The following is a 12,492-nucleotide window of genomic DNA, read 5'->3' as shown; positions in this document are numbered from 1 at the left end:
ACAAATCTTTTTCGTTTCTTTTTCTTGTACCCATTTATGTGCTTGCCTTTCTTTTCTAGTAGCATTAAAATTGAAAGCAAACTTGTTGATGAATCATGAATCAGAGAGTTGTTATAAAAACCATAATGACCCAAAGCAATCCTTTAGCTTTTATAATCACATGCATGAAGAATATATATGCATATCTTGTATGTCTCTTTCAAGGTTCACATTTGGTTATTAATTACTATCCCCTAGTGCAAACCTAAATGGCCATGACATTCTTTATCAACTAAGTAACACCCCATTTAAGACTACAGTCCACAACACCATGAGAACACCAATCCCAAAAACCCCAATGAGACTTGTCTAGGAATTAATTAGTCCCCAAGTGTTGAAATCAAAATCTAGAACCACCAATCCAATCTCTAATATCCAATTCCTTGGATGTCCCACCAAATCCTCACCTAATTAAGTTGGCTAGCCATGCACAGAGACACCACAATCCAGGTTCATTCAAGAGAGCATCAACTACCAAGATTTTGATCATTCACAAATTAATTGAGCTTTCTGTAATTGATACTCTCATAGAAGGCAAGCTAGAGGGCCTAGAACCCCACACACAATTTGCACACAAATCAAGCATGCTATAGCGGCAATTAGCCATCCAAATTTTTGGTCAAGCAATTGAGATTACTACAACTCCAAACGCGTGACCAACCGACGCGTGTCGTGTCGATACGATGTGGGTGTCATGTGATCCCATCTGAAATTCTGAATAATAATACTACGGTCCATGTCCATAGCCTGCTCTGATGTGCATGACACTCGCGCCGTCCTAAACACCCCATGAAACCTCGTGAAGATCTTTGCCAATCATGACCCTCCACGTCACCAACCGGGCCCCACTTTCTTTCCATTTTTGGGCCTCTCTCTTCCCTTGAGTCTTTAAGACCGTCGACAGAGAATCGGAAGGCCCCTAGCTCTTAGGCCCACTGGGGGTGTGGTCCCCTTTCTACGTGGCAGGTATGTGGGGCCCCCACGCTATAACATTTGAAGAGAGAGGAGTTGTACGGAGGGATAGGGGGTTTGGGAGGAAAAGGGGAGGGTTGTTGGAGTTGGAGGGAGAGGTTTGGTACGTGTGAAGGCGGTTGACACGTGGGAGGATTGTGTTCTGAAATCCGATACGTTCTTTTCGGAGTTGCTGGGTTTGGACAGACATGGTGGATTATCGGCTTCTGTTCAGCAGATTGTGCCCTGCATGGAATGATTGGATTGGCTTGTGTTCTCTCTCTCTCTCTCTCTCTCTCTCTCTCTCGAGGCTTTGTGTTTTTTATGGGGACCACTTCACACGTGTACTGGGTTTTTCTTGTTATTGGGTTTAGGTGTTAATACAGTACCAAGCATCCCCATAATCAAGTTTATGCAGTAGCAATTAGCAAATGTCTTTTGTTGTCCTCCTGGAATTTTATCTAGTTTTCTTATCATTCATCCCACCCTACCTCGTTCCTACCTCATGTCACTTGAGCTAAACCTCTTGAATTATACATGTATTGAGGGTTCTTATTGTATATTGTATTTTTTTTTTTTAAGGTGTTGAAGGCTAGTTTGAAGCTTGTGGTGACCGTACAATTGAACCAGTTGAATAATTCGGAGCTTTTGGGTTTTAAATTATAGTCATTTTTCAGTTTTTATCTAGGTTGGTGTGGAATTGAACTGATGGGAATTGTTGAATTGCCATTCTACTCAAATTGAGAATCAAGTTCTTCAAATCATTTTCTTTATGTGTTGGTTCTACTTACCCACTCATACTGTTTTGACATGGGTTTTATGTGAATTAGCATATGATCGAGCAATATGGTTCTGTTGGTATTTGTTATGCAGATATCTCAGAAGTTACATATTTCTGTTTTTACATGATAAAACTATTTGTACTATATTTTTAATACTACATTTATACCACAATAAATCCCGCTTCTATCAAGAATACCAGTGTGGTATAAAAAATGTGATACATCTAGCACCATTCTTTCATACATGCAAGACCCCATAAATCTCAAAACCCTCCAATACTCATTGATCCCACTAGTGCCAAAGGTTCATTCATTTAAGTAGATGGTTCCATGTATGGCTTTAAATCAAGTAGATGAGCCTTAACAATGCAAATTAAAAAGCACATATATTGAGCCCTCTCAAACTTTTATTTGGTACATACAAAATAATTGGACTCAAGGGGGTCATTATAGAAAGAATCGGCAAGCAATCTTGTGCCCTAGATGTTTCCTAGTGGTTGCTATAAAGAAACCAGAGCTTAGAGTAACTGTTAGTTCTGCCTTTATGCAGCTTGTGAAACACCTACCCATTTTTTAACAAAATAGCAAAAGGTCCCTCTCCGTTCCCCACCCTTACATATTTGTACATACCAATAAGACAGTCATAAATTGATGAGAGGACCACCCCACAGGCACAGTGAGGACTGAGGAGGAGATATAATTATTTAGATCTCAATCTTAACTGAGATTCGGTCTCTTTCTCTGAGTGTTTCTCTGAGTCAATTGTTTTTACTATATTGCCCTCAACCACCATCCCCAAATAGACAATCTGTCCCCCAAACCCAGCTTTGGATGGGATAGGACACTAGGGCAGTCCCATATGACATGCATGGCCAGTGAGGCAGTGGTACATGTAGATTTAGTACATGTCTTACACTGGGGTTTATATGGAGGGACCAGATGAGTAGCATGCAGATGATGGGGTGAATCAGGGCCGTCCATAGAAGGCAAATATGGGCAACAAATATTCGGTTTCCTATAGGCATTTATGTACACTTTGGTGAATTTTGCATGCATCAAGAAGTCGCTGTCATCTGTTAGTTGTGTTTTGGCAATGCAAAATTTTTGTACAGAACAAAGACCCAGACATAAAAGCAAGATATGTCTGAGATGTGTCTGGGGTGCATATATAAATTTGCAGTAATATAGATAATGTCTGTTTTAAAAGAAATTAAAACACTGCATTTATTCCCTTTGGACTGGTTGAGGCAATGATTCATGTAAGAAGAGTACATATGCCTGAAAGTAACACAAATAGCTTTTCATTATAACCAATGAGCAATCCACTCTTTTCTTAATTATGAGTTTTGTTTTTGAATAATATTATCTACTTGTATTTTGTGTTTTACAGCCCCCCTGTGATCTCTACATAAGTACTAAGATACAATATCAACTACACACACTATTCAATATGGAGTGATGCTATTGTCTCTTAACCTGTTCATCCCATCCACTGGCTTTTCTTATCACCCCATATTTGCTTTAAAAAGAAAAAAAAAAAAAAAAAGCAATTTACTCAACCTACTCAGCTGTTAAACTAAATATATCCAATGTGTGTGTGTAAATATATACACAAACGCACACAGGCAAGAAATGAACGGCTAGATGGACCGTGATGGCCAATTTGGCCACCAAGGAGAAACTGGCTTGACGTTCTCCAAAGAAGCCAGTGATCCAAAATTCTATTCTCCTAAGGCCTTCTACAATAGTGATCTTCAAATACCCAATACCCAAATCAATTTTGGGTATCAAAAAGTATAAAATATAGATTTTGAAGATCACCAACACAATAGTGTTGAGGCCCAAATATGAGGATATTAATATTTAACTCATTTATTTGTTGGTGGGTCAGCCATTTAATTTGGTAATAGGCAAGCCATTTAATAGCTTTTATTTGTTGGTGGGCCAGCTATTTAATTTGGTTTTGGGTATAGTCTATACCCAAAACTGGGGATAACTTTTGGGTCTCAAAAAATTATGGGGATCACATTCAAGCCCATTGTGGTTGGATTATACCCATTTTATACCCAAAAAATGAGTTTGGGAATCAGATTCAGACTGCATTGTGGAAGGCCTTAGGACTACATGTCCTTTAGCACCCTAAACAGTTTAGTTGAGAAAAAAAAAAGGGAAAAAGGAAGAAACATTTAAGAGATCATAAATCTTGGTTAGGCAAGATTCTTTTCTTATTTCATTCTCCTGATTTGGAAAACGACCCACAGAAAAGGAAAAATTTCTGCTGCATATAGACTTATGACAGAAATCAATATGGCAGCAAGATTCTTTATTTCTTTTCTTCTTTCTTTCTCCTTATTTGGAAAATGACCCACAGAAAAAGGGAAGTTTCTGCTGCAATTACAATAGAGACTTTGAAAGCAAAATCAATATGGCATGGCCTTGTTTTACTTTCTCTCAACTGAGAAACATAACAATACAACGAGTAGGACATGTCAATTGCCAACCAACAGTTTAGTTGCAAGTAACAATTGTATCTTTAAAAAACACAACACCAAGAAGACTTGCATCTCAAGGACAGGATAAACAGGACAATGGAAATGAAGAAGAAAAATTATGATTTCACAATGGTGGGATGTGGGTACCAAAGAAAATATTCCTTAAGTTGCCTATATACATACATCTAATTTATGTGCAAAACTCGAGAGGGTATGACGCACCTAAGGTTTAAACTTTGACCTATTTACATATCCAATGTAGGCTTTGCAAAAGCTACACTCTTAGGAAGGATGAATGATGCACACAACATCCATTTTCCTGGTGCAACAAGGCGTACCCTACGCATATCTACATCAACTGCCACTTCTGACAGTGCAATTCTTATTCTCTGCATTAATTAAAAAAAAAAGAGGTAAAAGATGATAACAGGAAACAACATTACCCAAAATACACAAAACACATGTGAGTATCCAGCACTGTACCTCATGAAAGTCAAACTCCGGATCTCGAGCTTTGGAGAATCCATAAACATGGATCATCGGCAAGGTAAATTCTTTATCCATGGATCTGTCTCTTAATATTCCCCGAAAGGCATCTGTTCATGGAAGCAAAATCACAGAGAGAGAGAGAGAGAGAGAGAGTTTAAGTATTGCATAACAGTAGAAATCCTACTTTAACTACCTTCAGAAACCAACCGGTTAACAGTTTACTACTCTGTCATGCATTGGAGAACTATAGTGGTCAACAAAAGCAAACAATTACCATGGACCCAACTAGCCCAAAATGTGACCCTATCCCCCAAGAACCAGGTGAACACTTTAAGTAGTAACATTTAATTAGTGACTTTTGCCTTCCCGTCAATCATGTATCACTAATTGCATGTGCATAACACAAAGAGAAACTACAAAACCCATTAATAAAGCAAAAGAAAAACTGAGCGCTACCAAGAAGATTTATCACACTTAAAATATGATTGAGTAGAGATGAGCAGTTACACAAGCCAACAATTAAAAGAATGAATAGACTTGCAAGCAAGAAGCAAAAAAAGAATCAGTCCAACACACCTAGATACTCTGCAGCATCATTTGGCAAATTCATGACCACTTGAGATATAGACTCAGCTTTATCACTTGCAAACATAGCGTTAATGAACCTCCTTCCATCCATGTTGAAGACCTAATGAGTGGTAAAAAGATCCTTAATATGAAACACACTCATTTAAATTTTTTTTTTTAAAAGATGCTGACTGCTTGGTCAACCCATGCTACGTATGGGGTTGGGAAGGGGAAGGTTACTGCCTTCAATGAAAAACTTTAATCATATTCATTAGATCCTACTGCAATGGCTACTTTCATACCTTAATCTTCCTTTCAAGTTTGTTGAGGACACTATTCCTTTCCAGATATTCAATTGCGCAGGGATTCAAATCATTGGCATATACTCGTTTGACAACCCTTGCTGCAGATATAGCTATTGGACCAACCCCGGAGAAAACATCACCTGTCAATAGATAAGAAATATGACTGTTTGAAAGTAACTGGCTCCAAATTGATATTTTAAAATGTATAGACTGGGAAAACTAAAATGCAGAAGTTCTCTTCTATAACAGTCGCTGATTTACCATAGGATATTACAAGATGACTAATAATATGCAGAGCTTACGTGCAGGAATTTAGAATTAATGGTTAGAGCACTATCGCTGCAGGGATCTGGTTGAGCACTTTTCTTCTTATTCCTTTTTTTTTTTTTGTCATTTCTTAGTTTTTCAGAACCAAGAACAAAACATTTTCTTAGTTTCAGGACTTCAATGGGTTCAACCAAGTAGGCGTGCCTTTGTATAGTCCCCATGTATTCCTTTTCCCAACATTTATTCTTTCTAAGAAACAATTAAATATCTCCCCCCCCCCCCCCCCACCTTGTCCCAAAAACAAAACAAAAAAACACAATAATTTTGTAATTTTGATCATTACGAAAGGCCCCAACAGCAAAAAAAATTTAAAACTTTTAAGGATATGCAGAATGAGGCCAAGATGAAAACATACACACAACATCTTTGCATGTAAAGCTGTTCAAGAGCCTTTGTCTTTCAGTTGCAAGCCTGGAATTCCAATAACTGCATGAAAGAAACATAAGAATGTGATCCTTGCCAGTCATTCATATTCATACAATAAACAGCAGACGTTGACAACAGCAAAAAAGAATGAAGAAAGGAAACACAAAATGGGAAGGCATAAGATGAAATTTCAGCACATTGATTCTGTCTGCTTGACACTAATTTCACCTCTGAATCTCTTATTTATTGACAATTATGAATCTCATGAAATGATAGTTATTATTATTTATATTTGAACTCCCAAGTACCAGTAAAACTCTGCCCCTAGAATCTAGAACTAAACCAAACTTCGTGTAGACTATCTCAAATCAAATCAAAGTTCTATCTCAAATCAAAGCTCATTGTCTGGTGCTGATAACTTCACGATTCCAACTATCTTATCCCATGTTCATGAACAAGGGTCATGTACTGTGAAATAATAAATTCAAGAGAAGGGAGGGGAAGAAAATGTTATTAACCAAACAGCCAAAAGTTTCCTCACAATAACATAATTAACATAGAAATTGATCAGTTTCTGCATTACTAAAACAAATATTCGAAAAATTTCAGTTGAAATTTCCATTAGATTGCAAGCTAAAAAACATACACTGTTGCTAGATCAACCTGAAACCGCAACCCATTCTCCACTACTGTCGTCACAAGGGAATGATTCCCAGCTAAAACCTCAAGCTGCATTGTTCTGTAGTCATTATGAATGACATCAATTTTATTGACAACTGTCTGAATCTTTGGCTTATTTTTATCAAGAACCACCTGCGAATAGAAGATAGCTTTCATCCATTATTAATTAATACAGCGATTGAGCAGCACATTGTTAAAATGGTAAATTAATTAGATTCTAGAATTAAGCACCTTTGCTATAAGCTTTTTGTATGGTAAATGCTCATCTCTCAGGTTTAGGTGTGCAATATGCCCAACTGATTCAAAGGCTGAAGGAATAATCATACCTTTGGGCAGCAAAGCCTCTAACATCTGCCATAGAAGTTAAACCCATGGTTATTATCATTTTCAGCTATCGATATTGAATCAAGCTTATCCAATGTAAGCATTTAATTGATAAAATTCATTCCTTGAATAAAAAGTCTTTCAAAATTTATCATGGAACGGAAGAGGGGGAAAATAAGCTGATCATGAAAAATTCATCTGATATGCAGAAATTTTTGGACTAAAAGCACCCAATGCATGGTTTAATAAATCACTATGAATCCTTCAAATGAGAAAAAAAATTAACTACGAGTTTTTTGGTTTTTTCAATCTAATTTTATGGTTCAACTTTGGTGTTGTGTATGAATGAATTGATATTACTGCCCCCCAAGAGATGGAAGTAAATCTTGAATAAAGAAATGAAAATGGCAAGACAATAGCATGGACTAAATAAACACACCTAAGATATACCTCATTCATCTGCCAGTAATCATAAAATAGAGTCAGTTTGCATCTCACAAGCTCAAGAGTTTGCCTCACATCTTTCCCAGTATTTTCTTTCAGCACCACCTAAGGGACAGAGCAAGAACATTAGACACAGTGTCACAAGCCAATGGAAAATAAGGTCATAGAGCAAAAATGGTAACAAAACTTAATAAACATTCAGAATTGCTAAAAAAAAAAACACAACACCTTGATTGCCTCAGGCAACTCCTCCACGCATTTGTTCGCGTACCGCTCGTCCAAGAGCAACAACCGCGTCGAACCCCTCCATTTCTTCCTGCCCTTAAATTCTTCCCCCAGCAAACCCTTCAAGTCCTCCCCTTCTTCTTCTTCTTCTTCATCATCATCCTCCACAACCTCCAGCACACAACACTCACCCTTCCCACTCCTCTTTTTCCCTTCACCACCTTTATCTTCTTCACTCCTCCTCCTCCTCTTCCTCTGCGTCGGTGGCCTTGACATCCTCGCGAGGTTGCGAAAATTCACGTACCCGCGCGAATTGAAAGTCTTCACCAGCTTTTCTCTGTAGAGCACGGGATTCAAGTGCTCGCCGTCGCCCTCGGATTTTCCGTACATGCGGCGATTGAGCGAAACAAGAGCATTTTCGTCGTCATCGAGCTCGTCTTTGCTCGGATTAGCAAGAAGCTCAACGAGCTCGTCTTCCACCTCGTCTCCGGGGACTCTGGCAATGTTGCGAATGCGAGGCCAGTTCAGCAAGTGGCCTCGGAGGCGGCTCTCCAGGGCAAAACAGTCTTTTGACGGGACTCGAAGCGCGGCGATGTCGAAAACCCTACTGAAGCTTTCTTCGCTGAGCAAATTTTCTTCTTCTTCTTTGTCATCTTCTTGCTGCTGAAGGTGTGAGGGTTTGGTGAATGCGACGGGAGGGTGAATTGGGGGTTTGGTGCCCTTGTGGAGGGAGGGTCCATAGAAGAGGTCTGGGTCTGAAATTTGAGCTTGAGTGGTGGTGGAGGAGAAGGAGATGATGAGGAATTTTTTGCGGAGTGAGGGTATTTTGGGGAATAAGATTTTGGAGGGGAGAGTGGCGAGGGTAAGAGAGTGGGGTCTGAGGAAGAAGAGCTTGCTCACCATTTTGGGGAGTGATGGTAGTTGATTGCGGTTTGCCCGGGAAAATCAGACCTCACGTTGACAAGGGAATTGAGGGTTTAAGATCATGTGTTACCCACGTGACCTTGGCCTCCTCTAAAAGTCTTTTTTTTTTGTTTTTCCTACTTTTTTTAGAAACTTAGGTGGAGTTGATTTTGGGTTTTCTAGCAGGAGGAATGCTATTTTGGGTTTTTTTGGCAAGAAGATTGCTCGCATTTGTGCTATTATATATTTAACTATTATTAAAATTGTTTATTTATTTAATAATATTTAGATAATTAAATAATTTTTTAATTGATTAATATTTTGTAAATACGATTTTTGAACTGACTTAGAAAATGAATGGTATCCATTATAAAACTATAATGCAAAACAATAAGAAGAAGAAAGAAAGTACCAAAAAAAATAACTAGTGTTTCTCTTCTGGGCAATAGTACTACCAGTCACAAAAAAAGAATGTAATGCTCTCCTAGTAATGTATTAGATGCCATTTTATTGTTTTTTTGGCTAGGACTTTGTAACTTTGGCATTTTAATTTTTTAAAAATAAGTAAAAATGCAATGAAAATAAATAAAATGAACAAACTCGTCACCAACACATGATTTTAATTACATTACAAACTCAGTTGCTAATACTAGAGAAATCAAAACAATTCCCAAATTAATCATGTATAAGTGTTTTCCCTTGGTCAGATCTAACAACTAAAAGTTTAAAACATTGTCATATCATCTAACACTTTTTGTTTAGACTAAAATTTGGGATAAATTTTGATGACTAATGTTATCAAACCAAACAGTAAAAAAAAAAGAGACCAAAATATACATGCATTGTATATTTGTATGCTTTTTTTTTTGGTCGAATACGTACAATGTGTTCTTAAATGACCCAAACAAATTGAATTTCTTGTCTTTGCCCCTCGTAATAATAAAGTAGATGCATAATGAAAATGTTGTACGTCATCGCCAGCGAGCAGGTCGAGGAAGCCTTGCCAGCAATCCTCCCATGACGAGTTTCTTCTTGAGATCCGAATGGTCGACCTCTAACGAATCAATCTTGGGAGGCTCAACCTTGTTCGCCGCCACCGGCGACGAGTCGTGACATCCGAAACTCCAAAATGGCACGGTAAACAGCCAAGTTGAAGCACAAACGATGCCACAAATCTTCCCCCAAAATATCAACCCCAACAGACTCATAAGCACAAAACACAACCCCATATTCGAAGGGTAACTCGCTCTAATTTGCCTCTGCTCTTCATCATTTGCATGCCCAATTTCCTCTAAATTAATATTTGAATTTGATCGAAACGACTTCGTTCTCTCCGACATTGTGGAGTTGGTTTTCGAACTAAGGGACGAGTTCGATCGGAACGACCTGATTCTGTCGGACAAGTACTTTGAATTGGCTTTTAGACTGGTACTGATGGATGACCCTGATCCGAACGACTTGATTCTCTCAGTCAGAGACGACCTCGAATGGGTGGTTGACAATGAGGAAGACGAACGTTGTGATGATGATGATGAAGAGTTCAATGAAGATTTGGAGAAGATGGAAGCATTTGAACTTAAGGACGACGCCGTTTTGGAGATTGTTTTGGGGTCCTCTTCTTCGGACGACGATAAATGATTGTACCTTAGACTTGAACTCTCATAGCCTTTTGCTAGTTTCCTTGTTCGAATCTTCCTGGCCTGCAATATGTCAATATATGTAAGACAATGTTCATGGTAATTAAGGATCAAAAATACCGGCCATCACATGAATCAAATTTTGTTAATTATGACATCACTAACGTATGTGGATCTCAAAGTCTTTGGGGGTGAATTTCATGCAATAGTTATTAGAGTGGACTTGTTTTGTGAATCGAAAAGAAAAAAACTGACCAATGAGGTCTCGAACAAAATGGCCTTCAAAAAGCGATAAATTTTGCGGCGTTCTTTTTTTGTTTGTTGGCCTCCGCCGTTTTGTGGTTGATGGTATCCTTCTTTAGAAGCCACCGGTAAAACCCTCACGGGGCACACGACGGCCGCCGCTTCCTTGTCTCCGACAGCAACGCACGTGAAAACAGGCTTGCCCCCGGTGGCCGAGCCTGGACCCGACCGAAAACATATGAACAACTTGATAGCGCTCTTCAGTTTCTTCTTCTTCTTCTTGATCACTTTGGTCGACGTCGACATTGTGCAATTTTGATCCATATTTGGTTTATGTACGTGATCGAGATCAGATCAGAAAGGGTACGTACGTACGTACGTGGTTTTTAATTTGGTTTACATGGACGAGGATCTAGCGGGGTGTTTGGGAGCCGAGAAAGTTGGGGTCAGCGAATCTGAGAAAGCGAGCTAGGGAACTAAAGGAAGATGAAGAAGAATGCGTTTGCCATTTGTGTCTGTTGGTGTGTGTGCGTGTGGGTTGTATTTGTACGTTGAGGAATTTCACTGGCCGGCCATATCGCTTCGTTTGCTCCGTTCGTTAATTTTAAAATTAATTCAACTGAGAAAATGTACAAAAATAACTTTAGTGAAAAATTGACCGATCGACTATGCCAAATACTTCGTGCTGTTCGAATTTAGATTGGGAAATGTGCTATTTTTTAACGTATTTGGGTTTTGGCGGTTTTCTGTTTTTAGGTTTTGACATCAATCTGGCCAATATTATCCAAATCCAATCATAGGATTATCCAATTGTCAACCATGTATTGAGTTGTCTTGTGCAATTTATACCAAATTTATACCGAGGTTCTAACTTAATTCGGTACGAGACCAAATTTATAAATTAATTCATCTGGTTTTTGATCTGTTTATAGTTAATATATATAAATTATTGGGATTTTTCTGATTTTTCAGCTTAGAGATTCCCAACCTCCATTTGCGCAAATTTATATATATATATATATAATAAGAACTTATGAACGGTTTTATTTGATTTTTCAAATATTCTTATTTTAGATTTTCGAATGTGTGAGTTGGATTTGAGTTGATGGATTTGTCGAATCTAATGCCTACATGCACCTACCAAGTATAGTGACTGAGGGCCTATTTGCAAGTGTTTTTCGGAGGCTTAAAAACCTCTTTAAACAAAAATATTTGCAAATCATCAACCACACTTTTACTTGCATTTGAAAAGAAAATTGTAAAAATGTTTTGGGCTATAGAAACACTAAGTGTAAGCAACTTTTAATAAAAGTACGTGTTATTGAACAAAAATGTTTTCCACAAAAGTACTCCCAAACTTACACTAAACAAAATGTCATGCCTATGGGAGATTCACCATGGACCATGGTCAATTGCACGGATGACCACCCAATTGACTCGAGTGAAAAAATTTATTGATTAGATCGAGATGTTCCCTAGATTATGGTTGTGATGAAAAATCAAAATCTGTAATTATCATCAAGAGTGGCTGGTGTGGACAGTAAGTCTCTGTAGGTACTTTAGATGCAAATACAAGTTCTAAAAAATAACAGAGTAATTTTATTTGTTTTTATTGTCTAAGAAAAGGTAGTGAAAGTCCAATTGATCATCAAATCACAAACTGAAAATGCCAAGCCAAATGATTAATCAAACATGAAGTCAACTTCATGTTTAGGTG

General features: G+C 38.1%; 2 protein-coding genes across 2 annotated transcripts; both read right to left on the bottom strand.

Annotated features, from left to right (window-relative positions):
• Positions 1-4,361: 4,361 nt before the first annotated feature.
• On the bottom strand, positions 4,362-8,924 carry LOC147298130 (Met-10+ like family protein). Its single transcript, XM_086251379.1, has 9 exons — positions 7,996-8,924; positions 7,774-7,872; positions 7,231-7,350; positions 6,965-7,131; positions 6,308-6,378; positions 5,623-5,765; positions 5,330-5,441; positions 4,748-4,860; positions 4,362-4,653 (listed from the first exon to the last, which is right to left on the bottom strand). Exons 1-9 carry the CDS (start codon positions 8,893-8,895, stop codon positions 4,510-4,512), a joined length of 1,869 nt encoding a protein of 622 aa, XP_086107505.1. The 5' UTR covers positions 8,896-8,924; the 3' UTR covers positions 4,362-4,509.
• A 942-nt stretch (positions 8,925-9,866) lies between these two features.
• LOC147298129 (uncharacterized) lies at positions 9,867-11,081 on the bottom strand. Its single transcript, XM_086244304.1, has 2 exons — positions 10,788-11,081; positions 9,867-10,595 (listed from the first exon to the last, which is right to left on the bottom strand). Exons 1-2 carry the CDS (start codon positions 11,079-11,081, stop codon positions 9,867-9,869), a joined length of 1,023 nt encoding a protein of 340 aa, XP_086100430.1.
• Positions 11,082-12,492: the final 1,411 nt, after the last annotated feature.

This window comes from Dryas octopetala, chromosome 1 (assembly GCF_963921425.1).
Source record: "Dryas octopetala chromosome 1, drDryOcto1.1, whole genome shotgun sequence".
NCBI classification, from domain to species: Eukaryota; Viridiplantae; Streptophyta; class Magnoliopsida; order Rosales; family Rosaceae; genus Dryas; species Dryas octopetala.
Note: the sequence above shows the minus strand (reverse complement) of the source record. Positions and strands in the feature narration are given on the sequence as shown.